We start from the raw sequence: 24,063 nt of genomic DNA on the forward strand, positions 1-24,063 counted from the left end.
CCACTGCCCACGCTCCCTCCATCCAAGGAGCCAAAGCTGGTGGCCACGCCTTGACGCACCTATCTCCTGTTGCCTGGAACATACTTCTCCTTCACTTTAGGGCCACCAGTTCAGTCTTAGAATTCAGGAAGAAGCTGACAAATTGATCCTTCACATTGGAACCAGACAGGGTGGAAGTAACACTCAGCATCAATATAACCTCCCGGTGGGAAGTGAGCTTTAAAAGTGCACCTAACATGACATAACACGCTCCCTTCATTCACAATTCTAGGCTTTCCCAATCATGAAATATAACATTTAAAATTATGCCTTTTCATTTCTTGCTTTTTTTCCTTCTTTGTTTATTTTTTCTTTCTTTCCTCCCAACTTTCTTTCTTTTTGGCTCCTTTACTCCTTTTTGTTCTTTTTTAACCTTAGTCACCTTTCTTTGTTTCTTTCTTTCTTTCTTTCTTTCTTTCTTTCTTTCTTTTTTTTCTTTCTTTCTTTCTTTCTATCTTCCTTTCTGTCTTCATTCCTTTCTTTCGTTCTTTCATCTTTTGCCTTGTTCCTTCTGTTTTCTGTCTTTCTTTCTTTCTTTCTTTCTTCCTTTCTTTCTTTCTTTCTTCCCTTTTACATAACCTCCTCACCTTTTTACCTACCGCCTTTCTTTCCTTGTCCATCCCTTCGTTCTTCCCTTCCTTCCTTTTTTTATCCTACGTCCTTCCTTTTTTCTCATCCATTATTCTTTCTTTTTCTTCCCTTTGTCCTTTGTTACCTTTCAGGCTTTCTTGCCTTCTTTCTTGAAGGAGACTCTCACAGTCAATGGCACACCAATGGCTTTTTAGGTGTGTGTTAGACAAGACCTTTTGATTTTACTTAAGGAATTTATAACAAAGTTACTTATAGGGCTTTAATTGCGTCATTCACAATTTTCTTCTACGTGTGCATCAAGGGACAATCTTATCCCACTTCTGCCACTGACTGGCTTTGCTATGAGCTACACCATGCTGTCCTTTCACAAGGAACACATCCACACACAAGGTAGTTCTCTTCATTGTCAGATGTACCATGGTAATGTGTAATTTCTTGAGAATAGAAAACTATTTTGCTTTTAGCCCATGTTTTTTTTAGACTTATTTGGGGCCCAGCACCTTCCCGAACAATACAATAAAAAAAAACGTCAAAGCAAAAAAAGAATTACCGAAAGTCTGGTGGCCAACGCAGACCTATTTAGTTTGCCACTGCTTGTTTTTTTCAAAAGCATAAACTCTCCCTTTAAAGGCACTGGTTTAAAAAAAAAGCCGGGACATGCAGAGAATGTGGATTAAGGCAGAGAATGACATGTGCTTTCCATCACAGGAGTCAACCCTATAATTTGTAGTCACTTGCAGAGGGATGCAAAATACCTCCTGACTCATACATATTCATGTGGCCTTATGCAAACGTGCATTTTCCAGTGCTACTGCAAAGGAAATCAGTCACATGTCAAAATGAAAAGCAGCTCAGAAGCTAGTCAGTCTGGGATAAGCACCTGCTAGTTCACACCCTATCCTTTCTACAATAAGCGATTAGCACTTAGAATACAATGTACTTCCTCAAAAGGAAACCTAAAGGCAGAATCAGACCAACATGTATAACTGGGGTACTAGAATTCACCCAGGCTGATTGCCCAAAAATCATCTGGAACTGTTGAGTGAAAGAGCCTCTTTGCTATAGAAAGCCATGCAGCAGTGAAGGTCAATGGACAGTATCAGGCAAATGTTTGTTTTTGTCCCAGTTCTGGTGAAATGTATCAGCTGTACTGAGTGAAACATCACCTATAAGATACGTTAGTTGTATATAAATGTGTAAAACTCTATTCTTTGAAATACTTGTGACAAAAATGAAAGAAATCATACAGCACTACTAATTAATTTGCCGCTGCCTAATTTGATGACTTCCTGCAGCTTCAATCAAACTCACAAACTGAAGATCAACATATGTATATGAGAGTAAAAGAATATCATAACACATTCCAATACCACCAGCACAAATGTGTGTAGGCGGTCCATGTCACCCAGTTTACAGAAGATACAATCTCAATCTAGTAGATTCAGTCCAAGCCTCAGGCACACAAATAATATCCTTTGGAAAATCTAAGATTTTCCACTAAATTCAGGGTTGTTGTTTACATTTCCTCACTTACCTGGGAGATCCTCTGCAGACAGACCATCGTCCTTGTGCTCCCTAGACAATTGTCTACAAAAAATAGGGGCAATGTATTGCAAAGAAAGGCAAGATTTTTGTTCATGTTGTCTTAATGAAATAACAGCAAATAAAAAGCTCACAGCAGTAATGACAGTACGTTGCACTGTGTTCAGATGCCAAATGTATGCACAGCAGAAGATTGCTGCAATGCCAGCCAACCAGTTAGACAGTAATGTCAAAGGAATGTCATGATAAGCGTGAAGTCATAGGCAGTTTACTGCACCAAAATAGAAAAGCAGCCACCCTCCTGGCAGGTTGCTGCTCCATCTGATTATGACCTCATCTGGTTTAATTTAATTTATTTTGCATGTTTTGTATTGAAGCTGGGTTGTCTTAAAAATGCTGTGGGTTGGACTAGGGAACTTCATTCCAAGAGTGGGTGATAAATAAGAGGTGCTTGCTCTGAGATCCTCAGAGAAGGACTCTTACAACAAGCTGCTGTTCTGTACTTTCTGATATTCTATGGGCCATTGGTGGTCCAATTCATTAAACATGAGCCGCCAAGTACTATATTTTCTTTCCTTGCTGTCTCTGGCTGCCGGTCAGATGGAGGATCTGAGATTCTCAAAGGCCATGAACCCCGAAGGTACAGTGGTTCTTAGCTGGGGCCTCAACAAGGCCGCCAAGGAGATCACAATTCAGATAGTAGCACCGACACACGGATGGGTCGGGTTCGGAATCAGCCCCAGCGGAGGCATGACTGGGGCAGACATTGCGATTGGTGGAGTGTGGCCGAATCAAACTACCTATTTTGGAGTAAGTGCACCAATGCTTGGGGGAAATATGTTGGAGGTATGGTGGGACCAAAAATCTTAAACTATGGTGGATTCTCCTCTTAGGAATAGCTCACCTCTTTTTAAAAGATTTCCTTTCAAACAGTTGTGTGAAGGTCAGAATAGAGGACAAGTATTGGCAGTGAGGAAAAGAGTGGATGTAGCAGTAGTTGGAGAAAGAAGGAGTGGTAGAGGTAGCCCTTGATTAAAGTTCTAGGTAATAATAATAATATTATTATTATACCAGTATTTGAAAAGTGTGAACAATTACCCAAGGGTATTAAGGCATTGGGGGACATCGGGAAGATTAAGTGAGCTATTACACAAAGTCACATGTTGCTGGGCTAATCTGCCGCCGGCGATTGAACAGTGAGCCCCCAGGTTCCCTATTCAGCCACCCTGGCCACTGCGCCACATCTCTTCACTAGTTGACTAAGTATGCATGATTTTGAAAATAAATCAGATAGGAGTTGTCCAAGAAAACTGAACTAAAATGTAAAATGGAGATCTCTCATGTTCCTTCTAAAGTGATAAGCTTTCAACACTTTTCTTAAATGTTAAGAGTACCCAAGCACTTACCTTGTTCTTTGTGCTGCTATGCTATCGTGCTGCATTATTGCAATGTAGTTTTGTTGTATTCGGCAACCGTTTTTAAATATCCTTCTGCTATCACTGTTTTGTTTTGATATGTTCTGTTATGTTTGTGCTGTTATATTGCTTTCCACATGTTATTGTGTTAGGATCTGCTCATTAGTGTAAAATAAGTCAACAAATTGTGCTACATTTCTAGCAAAAATAAGTATGTGCATTGAAACTTCTTGTGTCATTAACCAATGTCTATGGTGGTAAAATAGCACTGCTCCTACTCCTCAGCTACCCAAGACATCACTCAGCCCAAAACTTAGAACTCACAGTGTTAGTTTAATGTGATAAAGCCACACTTGTATAAATTTAAGCAGGCTTCAGAATTAAACAGTGTTGCTTTTTCTTTGGGGACACAACAGTGCTTATACAATACAAGCACAGGAGTCAACAGTTTTTCTTAGGAGCCTGCCCATGGAGCGGCAACATGTATATATAGGATATTTTTACAGATAGACAGACATTTAAAAAATATAAATATCCATATTTTAAAATTAAAACACATTATAATTTACTAATTAGTAGTCAATAATAATCTACTCTATGCTAAAATGAAAGAAAATATTAAATTAGTAAATGCAAAATTCCTAAAACGTATGAAATCAAAAGTAATTCATGTAAAATGAAAATATATAAATACATTTATTTAAAAAAAAAAATTTAATGGGTTCAGATGTGAATACTGTTTTGGGGATAAAGCAACTTTATTTTTATAGTTGCGGGTAGCACTTTTTGGGGTAAGGGTTTTTTAGTCTAGTCAAGTCAAATCAGCTTTATTCGCATATTTACAGCAATATAAGCATACTAAGAATACCCTAATCTGATTTAAAAACAACATTTTCAAATATATATGCAATTTCTATAAATACTAATAGTTCACACCTTTCTATTTGTCAATTATAAACATACACAATACATGTGCGAAAATTCCCTTGCACTACTACTTTTAACAAATATATTGCGAATGGCAGTGTCATTGTATGTATGCTTGTTTATATCAGAGTGTGTAGTTGTATATGTATACAACTACACACTCTGTGTAGTTGTACACCGATACTGTATGTGCTGTGTGGGTGAGTGGCTGTATGAATGAGTAAGTGGATGTGTTTCTATAGAGGAGAGAATGGACTATATAGAGGAGTAAATGCTTGAATGAGTACTGGAATAACTGTGAATAAGTATGTAGGTGGTTGTGTGGCTGTTTAATTTCTTATACAAGAGGTTGTATGAGGTCGGAGTATGTGTATGATATCATCCAGTGAGTGTTTTTTAAATGTATTATACTTTAAACATATATACTAAGGTAATTGGCTGTCGGAGTACCTCTATGGTACTGTGAGTGGGTGAGTAAGTGGTAAGCAGAAGCTTGAGTGGGTATGTGAGACAGTCTAAATATGAGAAAGTGTGTATGTCAGTTTCTGTATGGATGAGTGAGTGGTTGAGTTACTGGGTGTGAGTGGTTGCATGAGTACCTCTATGAGTGATTGGGTTTATACGTGACTGTACGGTTTAACAAGAGGGTGAATGATTGAATGTATGGGTGTGTGGGTGTATCAGTGTATGTACAGGAGAGTGAGAGGGTACATGACTGGCTGAGTGCATAAATGTTTGTGTAAAAGGGTATCTGGGTAGGTACGTGGGTATGTGCAAGTTATGGGTGAGTGAATGGGTGTGTGAGGGACTGTATGGGTGAGTAAGTGAATGTAACAGAGAAGTTGTATTGGAGAGTATGTATTTGTGTCACTAACTTAATAGGTGAGTTGGTTCATGTGTAACTATGAGTAAGTGTGTGGGAGTGGAAAGAACTGTATGGGTGAGTGTGTAGTTGTATGGTTGAGTATATGGGGAAGTAAACAGGTTTCTAAGTAGCTGTATGGGTGGATGATTCCATATGTGTGTATTCCTAGATGTATGAATGCCTATATTGATCAGTCAGTATATGCATAATTGACTGTATATGTGACAAAGGGGTTGCATTAGTAGTGTGTGGTTCAGTTGATGTATGAATTGCTGTATGGACGAGTCAGTACATGTATGAGTAACTGTATGCATCTGTTAATGGGTTTGTCATTGCTTGTATGAGAGTGGGAGTGGGGGTATAAGATGCTTTATGGTGTAGTAGTCGATCTGTGGAAAATGTCATGAGTGATGCCATTTGAGATGCAATGAGTGATGTCATTAAGGATATCATTTGAGATGTCATATGAGAGGTCATTAGTGATGCTATCACTGATGTTACTAACCATGTCATTTATATACACATAGATAATGTGCAAACAATGGGTAACAAGTTTACATATGAAGCACAATGCACTTTTTTGAAACACAGAAATTTCACTGCTGGACGGTATCTGTTGGAGTTAGCTAAAGGTGAACAATTGACAAATGTTGGGTAGAATAGAGAATGAAGACTACATAATTGAAACATATTTTAAAATGTAAGTTTTGTTATTTGCTGTTCACAAGAGAGTGTTTAGCAAATGAACAGTAGAGGGATTAAAAATGGTTAAACCACAGATTTAGAATTTAAGGGACTTGAAGTCAAAATAGACTAATACAGTAATTGGGATGTCTGTTTAATGTTCAATAGTTAATTAAGTTATATTGAATTCAATGGATTAATTTGAATTGACTATATGTGAAAAGACAGTTCCTAGGCAATCCTAGTAGATACAAATATATAGGCGGAGGGTATCACAAAACCACACATGCTAGAATTAACAATTATTGGGACATTAAAAAAATTGTTGTACATCACCAATTATCTTTTCCCTTTTTTGATTACACTTTAATTGAGTTCTTTGATGCATCAATTTAAATTAATCATACATAAAAGAATAAAAAATTATACCAAATATGAGTGCTTTCGCTAACTGTATTTCATTGTACATCTTCACAGGAATAGTCCCTTTTCATATTTTAGTCCCTTTTTATATTTTAAGTGGTATTTATTCTCAATTTCATTATTTAAAAATCCTGCAAATAAGTGTAATACCAAGATTCAATGAAAAATGTGCACAATTGTGTTCCTCATAATTGTAAATTAGATTTTAACGTGGTGATGGTAGGAGGTGGGTGTATTATGAAAGGAAACTCTGTACAAACGTCTCTATGGCCTTGTGGAAGGCTACAGCTGAAACACAAAGGCTATATGGAACTGCAAGATGCACTTGGTGTGAATATATAAAATAAATGTATTCGGACTGTGAAAAACATGGGATGTTTCCACATGCTGTTTTTGAGCATCTGAATTGAGTGTGAGACAGTTCAGTGAAGTAGTCAACACCATATGTGTGTATGTATATATATATAAAGGGGCGTCAGCGCAGGCGGTGAACAAAACAACAACGCCTGTAGAAGCGCCACAGGATCGAAAAATAAAAGAGACATTCACAAAGCTAAAGAAACTACACGAGCGCGAAGTACGCAAGTGGTGGGAGGCTACAAGCCTAACAAACTATATCGAAGAAAAGAGAGTGCCTAGGGGATTAAGAGTGCACACGGTACCCTCGTACGAACATCCGGATCCCCAACTGCTTACAGACTGGTTCGATCACACGGCATCCTATTGTGAGGGCACTCTGAAAATTCTAGTCAAGTATGCCTGGAGCGATAGGGGGAAAGTGCTGGAAGAAATTGATACGATCAATGAAGAGCTAGAAAAAGAAACGGACATAGGAATAAAAACAACAATATCCCAGATGAGGGATCAGATGAAAGCGAGATTGGCGAAGTACGAACACAAAATAAGAATGCGCAAACAAGAAAAATATGAGCGCGATGCCAATGACTACACAACTGGGCCCGTATTAACATATGCAAAGAAATTCGACGCCCCTCTTAAAGCTCTTCAGAAAAGAACCATGACAACTATGGCGAGCAGTATGCCGGAAACGGAACCCGCCACTTCAGAATAAGACCTGACTGAGAACGAGTCAGGGGATGAACAACGGAGGCAGAATGATTCGGACTCACAAGATGCACTGCTTGATGCACAAGGAGCCCTACCAAAGAAGACTCCTTTTCAGGAGGAGTACGAAGTAATCAAAAGCTCCTGGCTAAGGGGCGGCAAAAACAAACCGCCCGATGTGGATGTAGATGCAGATGCCACAACAACAGCAATATCAGCCAGAGGAGGAGGACGAGGAGGGCAGGCGGCGGGAAGAGGAGGCAGAGGAAATGCAAGAACCTCCCGATGGACGAGCCGCCAGACGAACAAGAAGCAGTGAATGTGAATCCTCAAGACAATATTGATCAAGCTAGCCTGACTGTAGTGAATCTAACATCAAAACAATTGACGGAAGCTGAAATGGAAGTTCTAAGTCTGGGTCTCACCTTTTGTCCCATAAATGATCTTGAATACACACAAACAAGAATCGACTTGTTTCAATTCACCAGAAAGCTGAAGCTCCATAAACACTTTAAATTGCGCCCGCACTTAAAAAATACTAAGAAAGGCCCCAAAGTGAATGAAATGGATACACTTAGCGCAAAAGACCTACCAGCTATCGAGGCATTGGAGGACTTACGACTAGATCAGGATTGCGATCAGCAACAGGAAAACCTGACTATTGCACAACGGGCTGTCCTTCAAGGGGTCGAACAAGAAAGAGAAGAAAGCTCGTTTAAACCCGCATCGACCTTTGTACCACAAACACCATGGGACGCAATTGATGTCTTTACGGAGGCAATGAAAAGAGACCTGACATTATACAGAAAATCGCAACCGTCAATTTTAACGAACAATATTACTGAATGTCAACGCCAAGCTCTGAAGGGTCTGATCAATGATGAATCCGTAGTGATCAAGCCCTCGGACAAGGGGGGCAACGTGGTTCTAATGAGCAGAGACCTATATAGAACTGAAGCCCTGAGGCAACTTGCAGATAGAAATTTCTACAAGGGATGCACGAATGCAGTGTACCAAACAAGCATTACCAGATACGACGCTCTGGTACAAAAATGGTACAATCATAACATGCTTGGGAAGGACGAAAATCTGTTTCTAAGGAACCACACCCCCATGCTACCCACTTTTTACCATCTCCCCAAACTACATAAGAACATGGAAAATCCTCCCGGCCGCCCAATAATATCATCTATTGGCAGCTTGACTGAGAACATGTCACGTTTTGTTGACAACATCCTGTTTCCCTTAGTGATCAAGTTGAAATCTTACATAAGGGATACGAAAGACTTCTTGACCAAGATCCAGGAACTAACATGGGACCCTGGGTATCTGCTAATGGTTTTAGACATTACTAGTCTTTACACCTGTATAGACCACAGGCAGGGTCTTGAAGCCATTAAACATGCTCTGGGTCAACGACAAATGAAGTATGCATGCCACAATGAAATGATCATGGAGTTCACAGAATTTTGCCTAACCAACAATATTTTCCTCTTTGAGGACCAACTGTACATACAAACATCAGGGACGGCGATGGGTACCTGCTTCGCTCCCAGATACGCAAACTTGTTCGTTGGCTGGTGGGTAGGAGCAGGTACCCAGGAGCTGCACAGCTGGCACAGACAAAGGGCATGTAAAATGCTGGCATCGTTATATTGACGTTTTGTTTATTGTTTGGGACGGAGGAATCGATTCAGCAGTAGAACTTATTAAAATTCTCAACATAAATGACCTCAATCTGCATTTTTCGGGCTCGGTTAGTCCGGTGGCAGCGGAGTACCTAGACCTGAAGGTGTATATTGAGAGTAACCAACTGCATACCACCCTGTATAGAAAGGACACTGCTGGCAATTCGACACTCTTTGCCAGCAGTCGCCACCCCACCCAGCTAAAGAACAGCATTCCCTACGGAGAGCTATTAAGAATCCGTAGGAACTGCTCAAAGGACTCCGATTTTAAGGCGGCTGCTTCAGAATGCTTAGCAAGATTCTCCATGAGGGGTTAGGGCCATACCTTACTGAAAAACACTTTGAAGAAGGTAAGGAAGGTACAAAGATCTAAACTCTTGGCAATAGACGATCTCACTGTGGGTAGGAATAGAAAATCAAACAAGGAAAACGGAAAATTCAGACTCATTACTCCATATTCTAAGGGAGCAAAAGATCTGAAAGCTATGTTAAATAAAAACTGGCATATCTTGAAAATGGACAGTGTACTTACGGAGGACCTACCTGCTCATCCCTTAATCACTTTTAGCAGGGCTAGGTCACTCAGTGACATGCTGGTCTCCAGTCATCTAGACAAACCAACACCTAAAACTAACTCCTTGAAGCGTATGGCGGGCTTTTTTCCCTGCGGCCACTGTAAGGCCTGTAGTGGCAGCAGACGAGTACTATCATATGATATACCAGACACCGGTAATAAAGTGCTGATTAAGCACTTTATCACATGCAGCTCCCAGTTTGTAGTTTATTGTTTAGTCTGCCCGTGTGGCTTACGCTACATAGGCAGTACTATCAAGGAACTCAAACTGAGGATCCTGGAGCATCAACGGGCAATCGAGAAGGTAGACATCTCATATCCGGTTGCGCGGCATTTTGCAGAGGAACACAATAAAGACCGCAGACAACTCCGATTTTTCGGATTGGACATTGTTCCACCTAATATAAGGGGAGGAGACAGGTTAAGGAGACTTCGTAGACTCGAGTCCAGATATATTGTAGATCTTTCCACCAAACACCCGGGAGGACTAAATAGCGGTCAGGAATTAGCATGTCATCTGGGTAAATAAGACTATAGGACTAAGAAACTCTCTTAGGAGGCGGAGTACAATATCTGTCAGTCCAGCAATTATGTGTACATTCTGTCTATAGTACTTAAACCGCATCACTGTAATACCGTATTTCCCAAGCCTTGATTTTGATTTTGATTTTGATTTTGATTTTGATTCTGACTGTGATACCCCTTCGCACATTATGACAGGCTACCGAAGGAATGTAAATATGTAGATATGTATATAATAATATGGGCATATATAAAAATAGAGTTGGCCAGTATGGAAGCATGACCCGATATTAAAGGTCCTCTGGGATTTTAACTCCTCATTGGGGATTTTCGGACACTACAATGGACTATATTCCATAACAGTTGAATCATGATCGCTGTTGTATATACTAGTGTCTAGAATCGACTGAAGCCTAAATCCCTGGAGCTTCCCTTTGGCCAACCTAGCCATACTGTTTATGCATGACATACCCCGGATGATGCCTTTCTTCTTCTTCTTCTTTTTTCCTGTGTATGCTTATTGTTTTGAAAGAGTATTTTTATGGTATACACGTTACGGAACGTATATTCTCGCTATATTTTGATGAATTTCCATGATGAACTTTGTATTAATCTCATATGAAGTATGCTATTACTCTTTCTCTGTGTTTGAAGTTATGCCTTATAAATTACACTGTTTGTTTATTTGTAAATATGACATTGTACATTATATCATAGGACTCTAGCCGATCCACGGCTTTATTTCAACGTGAGAATCCACGAATGAATTAGATATGACCCCCATATGGATAGAACACCTTTCCAACATGGCACCCACAGTGGCAAAAGGGGTATGGTCCTATGTCTATGTCAATGCTCATGAACTTGTATATTTAATGGGACGTCTGAAATTGACGAGTGACACACTGACGAAGGCTCACGCCAAAACGCGTCTGTGCTTTTTTGTTCCCTCTAATTAAATCTCTGGTTGACTTCTGGATTACGAGTGCTGCCTCTTTCTTGTGAGACTAAGAAGAGTCTTGAGCGATAATATATATATATATATATATATATATATATATATATATATATATAAATATATATATTTTTTTTTTTCGCTCGACTCTCCTCAGAATCCACAAGAAAGAGGCAGCACTCGCGGACCAAGATTAAACCAGGGTTTAATTAGAGGGAAAAGAAAAGCACAGACGCGTTTCGGCGTGAGCCTTCGTCAGTGTGTCATTCATCCACATCTTACAATCCATATTATAAACAAAGAGGTCGTGAGCATTGTCATAGACATAGGACTATACCCCTTTGAGCCACTGTGGTCGCCATTTTGGAATGGTGTTCTATCCAAGGCTTAAAATAAAGCCGTGGATCGGCTTGTGTCCTATGGCATATGTATACAATGCTAACATAATCAAAACAGTGCAAAAAACATAGGAAGTAACGAAAGTCCTCAGGCACATGAAAGAAGAGAATTAGTTCCTATTCTATAAGTGGAGGTGAACCAAATTGTTATGTCATGATTCATCATGATTCCTAGATAGTGCTTTTACAGGATATATAACAAAAAAATATACTCTTTAAGTTCAAGGAACTCGCAAAGGAAAAAGTGTATTTACACTATTTACAAAAGTCAAGTTAGACTCAACCACGTCTTGGTGTGTGTTAAGATAAAAATTGTAGCTAGGTTGCCAAGATGGATACTCTCAGGTCACGTTTTTTATGTGATTATCCCTGTACTGCATTCTCATCCGCAGTGAAAGAGACAAAACCTATGTTTATTATAAACTCAATCCTATTATCTCCACATACATATGCAAATTAAATCACATACTTATTACGTACAGTGTATATATATGCAAGTTGGATTGTATATCTATGTACATATTTACACACCTATGGTGGTCCATACTCGACTTCATCGGGGGACAGAAAGTATATATATCATAGTTTACATTTTTGTTCAAAATTCAGGTTTAACAAAGGTATACAGAAATTCATAAATCAAATTCATGGATATCAGAATTGGAAAACTACCGATATAGCAGATTTGGAAAAGTACCCCTGATCTTATATGGTTCATGTTATTATTGTCCAAAGGAGCATACATATTCTAGTTGGATTTACATTTCAGTATACATAGCTTCCTATCGGAAAGGACAATTTACTCCTCCTATGGTATTACTTGCCCAAGTGATATGCTAGTTCCTCCCCGCTGTTGAGCCCACCAGGTTGTTCCGTAGACAAATCTAAAAAGTGTCTGGACTCTAGTCTGCGGGGTCTCCTCAGCCTATCACCTCCTCTTACATTCGGTGGAACAATGTCCAATCCAAAGAATCGGAGTTGCTTGCGATCTTTGCTATGCTCCTCTGCAAAGTGCCGGGGGACCGGATATGAGATGTCTACTTTCTCGATCGCCCGTTGGTGCTCCAGGATCCTCAGCTTGAGCTCCTTGATCGTGCTGCCTATGTAGCGTAGGCCACACGGACAGACCAAACAATAAACTACAAACTGGGAGCCGCATGTAATAAAGTGCTTGATCGGCACTTTCTTCCCGGTATCAGGTATGTCAAATGACAGCACCCGTTTGCTGCCACTGCAAGCCTTGCAATGGCCGCAAGGAAAGAAGCCTGCCATCCGCTTCAGGGAGTTAGCTTTTGGTGTTGGTTTGTCAAGGTGGCTAGAGACAAGCATATCACTGAGTGACCTAGCTCTGCTAAATGTGATTAAAGGATGGGCAGGTAGGTCATTTGCAAGAACACTGTCGGTTCTTAGAATGTTCCAATTCTTTGTGAGCATGGCTTTCAGATCCCCTGCTCCTTTTGAATAAGGAGTAATGAGTCTGAATTTGCCATCGCTCTTATTTGAGTTTCTGTTCCTACCAACTACAGGAGTCTCAATGGCCAAGAGTTGCGATCTTTGCATCTTCCTTACTTTTTTTAGGGTATTTGTAAGTAAGGTGGTGCCGTAACCCCTCATGGAAAATCTCTCGATGCATTCTGAGGCGGCCGCCTCAAAATCGGAGTCCTTAGAGCAGTTCCTACGGATCCTCAATAGCTCTCCGTAGGGAATGCTGTTCTTGAGTTGGGTGGGATGACTACTGCTGGCAAAGAGTGTAGAATTGCCAGCAGTGTCCTTTCTGTGCAGGGTGGTATGCATCTGATTGTCTTCAATGTACACTCTCAGGTCCAGGTACTCCGCTCTCACCGGACTAACCGAGCCCGAGAAGTGCAGATTGAGATCATTGTTATTTAGAATTCTGATAAATTCCTCTGCCGAGTCCATCCAAAACAATAAACAGATCGTCAATATAATGATACCAGCATTTAACCTGCCCTGTCTCAGTCCCTGCCGTACAGCTCCTGGGTACCTGCTCCTCCCACCAGCCAACGAAAAGGTTCGCATAGCTGGGAGCAAAGCAGGTACCCATCGCCGTCCCAGATGTTTGGATATACATCTGATCCTCAAAGAGGAAAATGTTGTTGGTCAGGCAGAACTCTGTGAACTCCAAAATCATTTCATTATGACATGCATATTTCATTGGACGTTGACCCAGAGCATGCTTTATGGCTTCGAGACCCTGCCTGTGGTCTATACGGGTGTAGAGGCTGGTTATATCCAGCACCATGAGCAGGTATCCAGAGTTCCATGTTAGTTCCTGGATCTTAGTCAAGAAATCTTTTGTGTCCCTTATGTAAGATTCAAGTTTTGTTACTAAGGGAAACAAAATGTTGTCCACGAAGCGTGACATGCTCTCGGTCAAACTCCCAATGGATGATATTATTGGTCGTCCCGGAGGGTTTTCCATGTCTTTATGAAGTTTGGGGAGATGATAAAAAGTTGGTAGCATGGGGGTGTGGTTCCTGAGAAAGAGGTTTTCGTCCTTGCCGAGCATATTATGGTTGTACCATTTTTGCACTAAGGCATCGTATCTCATTATGCTTGTTTGGTATACAGCATTCGTGCATTCCCTGTAATAGTTGTTGTCTGCAAGTTGCCTCAGGGCTTCAGCTCGGTATAGTTCTCGACTCATAAGAACCACATTACCCCCCTTGTCAGAGGGCTTGATGACAATAGATTCTTCATTCATCAGGCCCTTCAAAGCTTGGCGTTGGTCCTTAGTGATGTTATTGGTTAAGATTGACGGTTTAGATTTTCTGTACGCAGTCAGGTCTCTTTTCATTGCCTCCGTGAAGACGTCAATTGCGTCCCAAGATGTTTGAGGCACAAAGGTCGACGCAGGCTTGAATGTACTCTCCTCTCTCTCTTGCTCGACCCCCTGGAGAACTGCCCGTTGGGCAATGGACAGGTTTTCCTGTTGTTGTTCTAAATCCTGCTCCAATCGTAAGTCCTCTAATGCCTCGATAGCTGGCAGATCTTTGGCGCTAAGTATATCCATTTCGTTAGTTTTGGGGCCCTTCTTAGTGCTTCTCAGGTGTGGGCGCATTTTGAAATGTTTGTGTAGCTTCAGCTTCCTAGTGAATCGAAACAAATCGATCCTGGTTTGTGTATATTCGAGGTCATTTGAAGGACAAAACGTGAGACCCAGACTCAGGACTTCCAATTCAGCTTCCGTCAATCGTTTGTTTGTCAAATTCACTACAGTTAGGCTGGTTTGATCGGTATTTGCTTGTGGATTCATAGTTCTTATTTTTTGGCTGTTTGGCGGCTCGTCCATCGAGAGGTTCTTGCGTTTCCTCTGCCTGTTTTTCCCACCGCCTGCCCTCCTCGTCCTCCTCCTCTGGCCGATGTTGCTGTCACATTGGCATCTGCATCCGTATTTACGTCCACATCGGGCGGTTTGTTTTTTCTGCCCCTTAGCCATGTGCTCTTGATGACCTTGTATTCCTCTTGAAAAGGAGTCTTCTCAGGTAGGGCTCCTTGTGCACTTTGCCGCACACCTTCTGAATCCAACTCATTCTGCCTCCGTTGTTCGTCTCCTGACTCATTCTCAGTCAGGTCCGATTCTGATGTGGCGGGTTCGGTTTCCGGCCTGTTGCTTGACAACGCTGTCATTGTTCTCTTCTGGAGAGCTTTTCGGGGGGCATCAAACGTTTTTGCATACGTTAAAACGCGCCCAGTCGCGTAGTCATTTGAATCGCGCTCATACTTTTCTTGTTTGCGCATTCTGATTTTTTGTTCGTACTTTGCCAGCCTAGCTTTCATCTGATCTCTATGTTGAGATATTGTTGCTTTGATCCCCGTGTTTGTTTCCGTATCCAGCTCCTCATTGATGGTATCAATTTCTTCCAATACTTTCCCTCTATCGCTCCAGGCATATTTAACTAGGATTTTCAATGTGCCTTCGCAATAGGAAGCTGTATGGTCGAACCAGTCGGTGAGTAATTGGGGGTCTGGATGTTCATATGAGGGTATTGTGTGGACTCTCAGTCCCCTTGGCACTCTCTTCTCCTCAATATAGTTTGTAAGGCTCGTCGCCTCCCACCACTTGCGCACTTCGCGCTCATGCAGTTTCTCCAGCTTAGTGAAAATGTCCTTTAATTTGCGCTCCTGTGTTGATTCGACGGGAACTGCTGTTCTATCCGCCGCTTGCACTGAAGCCCCCTTACGTTTGAACATATCCTTTGCCGCATTCATGCGCTCTGAATCGGTTTTTTCAACTGTAGATGGGTCTGATAACAGAGGGTGTTGCTTGATATGTTGCTAAGCAACCCCAGTGCTTGTTCCCTCGCGCCTGGCTGCCCTCGGTACCGCTGACGTTCTGCTGCTCAATGCTGCTACACGCTAGGCATCATGCGTGATAAATGGAAAGAAGGCAAATTGCTCACCGGCAGGTTCATCGATCTCAGGAGCTCCAGAGCAATCCAGCGCTGCCCTGCCACGGCGTCCTTGCCGGTCCTATCGTAATCCTTGCGTTGTTGTCCAGCAGCTACAGCGGTGCACAGCGTTACTCCTCCTCGGAACACGCTCACTTCCCACGGAAAGCTGTGCACTCAGGAACGGGTGCTGCTAGCGGCTCGTGGGGAAACCGCTTCACATTTTCGCTCGACTCTCCTCAGAATCCACAAGAAAGAGGCAGCACTCGCGGACCAAGATTAAACCAGGGTTTAATTAGAGGGAGAAGAAAAGCACAGACGCGTTTCGGCGTGAGCCTTCGTCAGTGTGTCATTCATCCACATATTACAATCCATATTATAAACAAACAGGTCGTGAGCATTGTCATAGACATAGGACTATACCCCTTTGAGCCACTGTGGGCGCCATCTTGGAATGGTGTTCTATCCAAGGGTCTTTTCTGATTTGAACATGAAGTGATCATGTTTAATATATATATATATATATATATATGTATGATACAGATCTGCTTAGAACAAAACTTCTTCATGTTCAATATTCAGGTGTACAGCAGATCAGGGAGGTGGCTATGGGAACCTGTTCTTCCCCCAGTTTTGCATGTTTGCAAATGGGACTGCGGGAGGAACAGGTCCTCATGGGTCAACACCAAGCCACAATGCAGAATCATGTACCGCTTTATCTTAGATATATAGATGATCTGTTTATAGTTTGGCGGGGGGCCAGGGAAGATGCACAGCATTTCGTGGAGGAGTTGAATAACAACAACTTAAATTTAAAATTTACTGCCACAATAGTTGCTGAGTCTGTCAGCTTCCGGGACACCAAGGTGTATGTGGAGAGCACAGGACTGGCTACTAAGCTGCACAGGAAGTCCACTGCAGGCAACACAATACTACATGCGAATAGTCAACATCCGTATCACCTAATAGGCAGCATTCCCTTCGGGGAGATGCTGCATATTAGTAGGATATGCAGCTCAGATCAGGAATGCCATAAGGTTCAAGAAGAAAGCAGAATAGGATTCCTGGCTAGAGGATACTCGGAGGAGGTCCTCAAGAAAGCGAAATCTCGTTCCCAAGCAATATCGAGAGATCAAGCATTAACCCCAAAACCTAAAGTGGTAGTTAATGAGGGGGACGAGGCCAGGATCGAGCCTAGTGTCAAATTGACTTTTAACGGACAGCATAATGGCGTAAAGAAGATTTTCTACAAGAACTGGAATCTGGTGGCAGGGGATCCTGTCATCGGGGGGTTAGTACCAAGAAAACCAGAACTAACCTTTAGAAAGTCTCCATCCATGGCGAATAAATTAGTGAGTAACTGCCCTGAGATCACAGTACCAAGTACATGGATGGCATTAAGTAAGGGGTGTAAGAAATGTTCCAGTTGCAAAGCATGTAGATATGGCTGCAACAAAACCCACTTCTCGGTCCCATTCAAAGAAACACTGTTACCTATAAACAAGAGACTCACTTGCAAGACGGACTATGCGGTATATGTGCTGCAGCGTCCTTGTGGGTTGCGGTATATAGGGAGTACCCGGCTGTCAGCCCATAAGCGGATACTGCAGCACATCAGGGCAATCACAGGGAAGGACCAAGCGTACCCCGTTGCCCGTCATTTTGAGAGTACGCCTGAGAGTGATCCTAAATACTTACAGTATTTCTTGATTAAAACTGTGCTTCCATTAAAATGTGGACGGAACCAGGAAGCACAGCTAAGACTCCAGGAAACAAGATATATACTTGAATTAGATAGTAAGACCCCGGCAGGTCTTAATGCAACTGAAGATCCGTACACCTGCCTGTAGTTTCAGGAGAATCTTTACAAACAAAAGAAAGGGCTGTAGTAATAGGACTAACCATAAAGTGGAGGAACAAGATCAACGTAATGAATATGTGAGTTCTGTCATACAATAGGATGAATTAACAACATATGACGTGTATATACAGGCAAACCTCTTTTACCTAAGTAGGTATTTTAATAAAATTAGTTTTTAGAATTGCACAAGTTTCACTTTAATGCGAAATTTGCACATTGATAGCACTTTACATTTTTGCCCATGTGGGAGATGTACATAGTTTACAAATATGATGTAATCAGGTTGGCCATTTCAGGACAATAACCCACTTGGGTAGTATTCCTTTAACTGATATACGTGGAAAACCTAATGAAATGACATGTATATGAATTTAAAAGTATTTATACTAAATACATTTGTATATTTGCACATATTTATTGCCATTATGTATTGGTTTTAATATGGGAATATTTTCGGATTTTAGACACTGTCTTTTATTCAATGATTAAATATTCCTGGCAAATATGTTTTCTATGTCTATGTTCAACTATATTGAGCGTGGTGAACATTGCCCGCCCTTTTGTAGACTATAAGTACCCTCCCTCCCCATTGCTATGCAACATGTCATGTGATCAAGCCTCTGGAGAGAGGCGAAAAGCGTCATTGCGGACATGCCGGCGATTTCATGCATGAAATAAAGCACTGAAATAATTTGCACGAGACCTGGGTTTTGCTCATCGTCATTCTTTTCCTGTGGTAACATTTGCTGGGAACGCGTGGGCGTGTGGCGAGGAATCTTCGATATATATATATATATATATATATATATATATATATATATATATATATATATATATATATATATATATATATATATATATATACTACAATACTACAGGCGGTCGCCAGTAGGTAGTTATACTTAGGGCTTATTATCCATAGGAAATCCGCAGCCAATAATTTTGGTGCCGATTGATGAATCGTCTCGAAATTTTCCAAACTTTTGACCAGCTCAGTTACGCTCCTTCCTGGAAAGTTTGCGGGTAATTGGTCAATGGGGCCGAGAACATTTCCTATAGGACCTTTAGCCAGGGCTACAGCCCAAACGGCTGAACGGAACTACACCAAATTTGGCAGAGAGGTAGTCCTCAGTTCCGACGTGTGCCTTTTGCTTATATGGTGTCAATCTGTTCAGTAGTTCCTGAGAAAATTACGGTTAAAGTCATTTATATATCTATGGGTGTGGTGGATCCACGGATTGTGCGAGGATTGGCATCGTAGCATAAGCCACCATCCCGTTCACGCCCTCAATGCTAATTGGCTGTTAAGCGGTTGTAAACATTCAAACCCAGGAACTGTTGGAAGCCTTTTTGTGCCTCGGTAGAAGCGAGGCTGAGGAAGTCAGTAGAATATGTGTTCAAAACGGAGAAAGGGGGCAGGTTAGAAATAATTTTAGCCTCTAGACCTGCTTAGGAGTTCCCTGAAGGACCCACATGTATTTATTTGTTTAAATTGGGCTGCCTGTAGGGTGTGTGGACTGTGCCGTAAAATAAATAAAATAAAAAGGAGCTTTTTTTTAATAATTCATCTCCGGAGTTAAATACCGGGGGCAAAATTATTAAATTTTTTGTGGGGCCCAAAGGGGCCCCCCAGCTGCATGGATCATAAGCCCCTGGGGCTAAAAAGAAAAACATGGTGGGGGGAGGGATCGAAGGTCCTGAAAGCCACGGGGACCTTCACCCGTCGGTGGTTTAAGTATTGTGGGAGGGGGACTACGTGGCTCCCCTCCTGGAGCACTCGAGGGCCCCGTTACCCACCGGGGCTAAAAATGGTGGGGGAGGGGGGCTGTAAGGTCACCAAAGCCCCTGGAACAACCACTCCCCGTGGTTTTATGTATTGTGGGAGGGCCAGCTTTTACAGTGTACTGTGTCCATCTTGCCCTCCTATAGCAAGGAAATCTGTTCTCTCTTTCAAAATCAAAATCAGAATGCTTTTCCACATGGGGAGTTGTATGTTAGTAGCTAATGATGTGGAAAAGTAATGCAGACTCCCTAATGCTTAGAAGTTGAGCATCAAAGGCGCTGGAGTCGTGCTTCCAGCGAGTGCACACCAGGGGGCCACACTGAGCGCTGCACTGGGTGCGCGACCTGTAATATTACGGTGAAAAATAGCCCCTATCAGTAATTGCTAATATCCCCGAGGACCCTATCCCTGTTGGGGAAGTGAGGGGAGCTATCATGCCCCCACGGTCCCGCCACCTTCCCACGTTCTTCGGGAGTCGGCATTGCTTTCCGTAAGGGGAGATGCTAACTTGTATGTGGGAATGCAATCCGCTTTTTATTTTGAAAGTGAGAGCAGATTTTTCTGCTCTGTCTTTCAAAATGCAAACTTAGGGGTCGATTAGGATGGCGGGCGGATTGTCACCGCCGGCCCGGCGTGGAAAATCCGTCCGCCATTCCAAAGAAATGACCCCCCCGCCACATTAGGATGGCGTGGGAGTCCGCGGCAGACTGCAAGAAAAGTGCTTACATAAGGTGGCGGTGTCTGTGAGACACCGCCAATCATATTACGATGCAGGCGGACCTATGCCTTTCCACAGTGGCATTGCTGCTGTGGAAAGGCATACGGTCTTTGCTTTGGGGGCCTATTGTGGGCCCCCAAGGTTAAGGGGGGATGGGGGTGCACACGGGGGGTACCTATGGTACCCCCCTGCATTTCAAAGTACAACATGGTGCCTGTCATGTTGTGCTTTGAAACGCACAACATGCATTCTTAGCATTGCGGCGGACGGTGCTTTCAGCACCGCCCGCCGCAATGTTAAGAATGGGGGATGCACCCGCCACTGTGGTGGGTGCATCCTAATTTGATGCACAGGACCTCCGCCCCTGTGGCGGACGGTCCCTTCCTACAATGGCGTGGTGGACGGACAAAGTCCATCAGTGATGTCATCAGTAATGTCACTGACCACGTCATGAAAGATGTAATATGTGACATCATTATCAATGGATTGCAGGCGCGAGAGTTAGTTAGTGCAACTAACTATAACAGAGGAATTTCAATGGTTTTGTATTAGTGAAATGTCCAGCTAACTATAACACCCCTGAAACCTATGTTTTTTCAGTGAATATATATATATATATATATATATATATATATATATATATATATATATATATATATATATATATATATATATATATATATATATATATATATATATATATATATATATATATATATATATATATATATATATATGTATGTATGTATGTATGTATGTATATATATGTATATATATATATATTTATATTTATATATATATACATTTTATTTACACAGTTTTATATAGAGCAAACTTGACCCTAGTAGGGTATCAGAGTGCTTTACAACAAGGTGAGGCAGGAAGAAAACATGACAACCAAGAAACACAAAAATTGACAATACCCATTGCAATTTGGACGACGGTTAGTGAGCTATAACCCAGGGCGTAGATGGCGTGAAAGCCCAGGTTGGGACACTGTGTCAGACAATTGTCCACATAACTAAGTAAATGTGCTCTATGGTAGAGTTTTGTTCATCAAAACAGTTAGACTTATTTTTGGAATGATGTGATTCACAGGTTTAATCTGATTTCAGGGGGCATGAAGTTCTAGAGGCCATTCAGGAGAAAGCACGGTTGTAGTTTTTCCACAACATTTCTGTGGTTTTAAGAGTAAGGGTCCGGTGCTTCTAGAGGATCTTCAGCCTCCAGCCTGCTCCAGATTATCAGCTATCAGTGTGTTGAAGTGTAGGGCTTTATGGCTCAAACAAGCAATTTTCAGCTGTATCCTTGCCTCATATGGAAGCCGGTTTAGTGCCTTTAGGTCAGGAGTGATGTGCTTGTTTCTTTTGGTTCCAGTGATAAGCCTTCCAGCAGAGTTATGGCATGCCCTTAGTGGATTCAGCTTGGATCTTTATAGACCACATAGGATAGCACTCCAATAGTCTAACCTGGGGATCACTAGAGCTTACACAGCTGTTCCGAGGTCAGCGAAGGGGAGGGGCTGTTCATTTGAAGATTGGCTTCTTTGGGGGCTGAGCTGATGTGTTCCTACATGTTAAGATTCTTTTCAATGATCTTGTGGAATCAATAATGTAGGGGAGGCTGTTAAATGCTTCATCCAGTGTTTTATGTCACGGACGATTGAGTGGAATTCCATTTTGAGTGAGTTGATTTTGATGTGTTTTCTGGGCAGCCATGTTTGAGTTTTTCGCAAAGTTGTATTGAGTTGACGGATATCTTAAGGGGAAGACATTTTTAGATATAATTGGCTATCATCTGCATACCAGTGGTATTTGACGTTGGAGAATTTCAGAATTGTGTTTAAAAACTCCACAAACAGGTTGAAGAGAGTAGGTGACAAGGTGGAGCCCTGTAGGACTCCGAAAGTGACCAGAGTGACATTTGACTGGGACCGGTAAACCTTGATTCCTTGAATTCTATTGTGTAGTAATTAGTTCAACCCATTTAGAATCATCCCTTATAACCCTGTACTATATTCAAGTAGGTCAAGTAGGCTGTCATGTTTGACCAATTCAAAGGTTGAGGAGAAGTCCAGGAGGATTAGGAGGCAAGATGCATTCTGATGTAGCTTTTTTAAGCACATCATCATATGTCATTACTGTTTGCGTACTGTGACCCGTACAGAAACTGCATTGGAATTGGTCAATAAGGTGGAACTGAGTTATATAGTGCAGGAGAGCTTGTCTTAGTGCATGTTTGTTTTAGTGCAGGAAGCGATGCTGTCTTGCACAACAAAATAAGAGATGTTTTCCTTGTTCTGTGTATTTTGCATCATGCATAGAAACAAGAAATATGAGGGAAAAAGAAATCTCTTCACCACATCATGTAGGAGGCATACCGATTTTAAGCAATCCACACATTTCTGTAACTTTTGAATTGCATTAAATCTATGGGTAGATGCACGGACACACCAATTTTCCACCTATATGGAGCACCTCCCAGCACAAACTGTTAAACATGTCAGCACAATTCACCACTTGATGGTTTTATAAATCTGAGTTTAGGAACTGGGTTGCAAAACATCACCTTGCATGATGCAAGGGCAAAATAAATCCTTATTATATCTGCCCCCACATTTGTTCAAGTGTTGATGATCTGACTTGTGGCAGTACCTATTGAGCACAAGTTGTTCCTGTTTCCTTCACTCTTGTGCCCTTTTCTGAAACCCATTCTTTTTTCCCAGTTTGAATATGGCTCCATCACTACAGTAGTTGGTGCTAATGAACTGAAGTGTCCCACTTATTGTGGAACAGAGCTCCCACACCTAACTGGCCTATGTCTTAGTTGTATCTAGACAGCTTAAAGAGGGTGTGAATGATTAGGGTTCATTCAATGGATTAACCCTATAACTATCCATTTGAGTCAGGCCACCAGCGGTTCACCTGCAGCACTTAGATATGCAACACCTGACAATGAAACCATTGATTTGGAATCAAAATTACTAGCATCACCCTAGCCCTAAACTGTGTTTCAAATCCAAAAGTTGCAAATCCTTGAAGACATGCTGGTCTGCGATTTTAGGATTAGTATCTACTGGTTCCATTAAAAGTAGAATTATTGATAACTCAAGGTCCTACTAATCTAGATGATAATCTTCTTGGGCATATGAGTAATATTGGCTTGGTGTATGAGCTCCTCTCAATGCTGCAGCATGTAGTCACTCAACTTTGCTTTCTTGGAGATGTTGGGTTGCTGCTTCAGCCCTTGATGACAAAGTAATTCCCTTCAGGTTGGCCAGAGAGGTGGCTAAAAGGTCTGAAATCCAGAACTTTCCTGGCACCTCTCCAGTAAACTAAATGTTGAAATGGCAGGATGATGTTCCACTTCTTATTCTGGAGCAGTCATCAGATTTTTCATTTTTTGTGAATAATTTGTAATTTAATCTGCAATCATCCCAAACACCTTCATGCAATGGATATGAAGTGGGGTCCTTTCAGAGAGACTGCGTTTGAGAAGATGGATAAAACAATGGTCTCAAGATAGATGCATAACCAATCAGACAGAAATGCTCGTAAATTGCAATGCGTCAGGGTATCTAACAGAAAACTCTACCACTTCA

General features: G+C 41.7%; 1 protein-coding gene across 1 annotated transcript in view; it reads left to right on the forward strand.

The window, feature by feature from the left end:
* Positions 1–2,611: 2,611 nt before the first annotated feature.
* Positions 2,612–24,063, forward strand: part of LOC147700822 (putative DBH-like monooxygenase protein 2) — a 166,927-nt gene continuing 145,475 nt past the window's right edge. Inside the window, exon 1 of the mRNA XM_086929742.1 lies at positions 2,612–2,982. Within this exon, the coding sequence (XP_086785868.1) occupies positions 2,689–2,982 (294 nt within the window). The 5' untranslated portion in view covers positions 2,612–2,688. The remainder of the gene's footprint in view (positions 2,983–24,063) is intronic.

The sequence above is a fragment of the Lissotriton vulgaris genome, chromosome 7, assembly GCF_964263255.1.
Source record: "Lissotriton vulgaris chromosome 7, aLisVul1.2, whole genome shotgun sequence".
In the NCBI taxonomy this organism is placed as follows: domain Eukaryota; kingdom Metazoa; phylum Chordata; class Amphibia; order Caudata; family Salamandridae; genus Lissotriton; species Lissotriton vulgaris.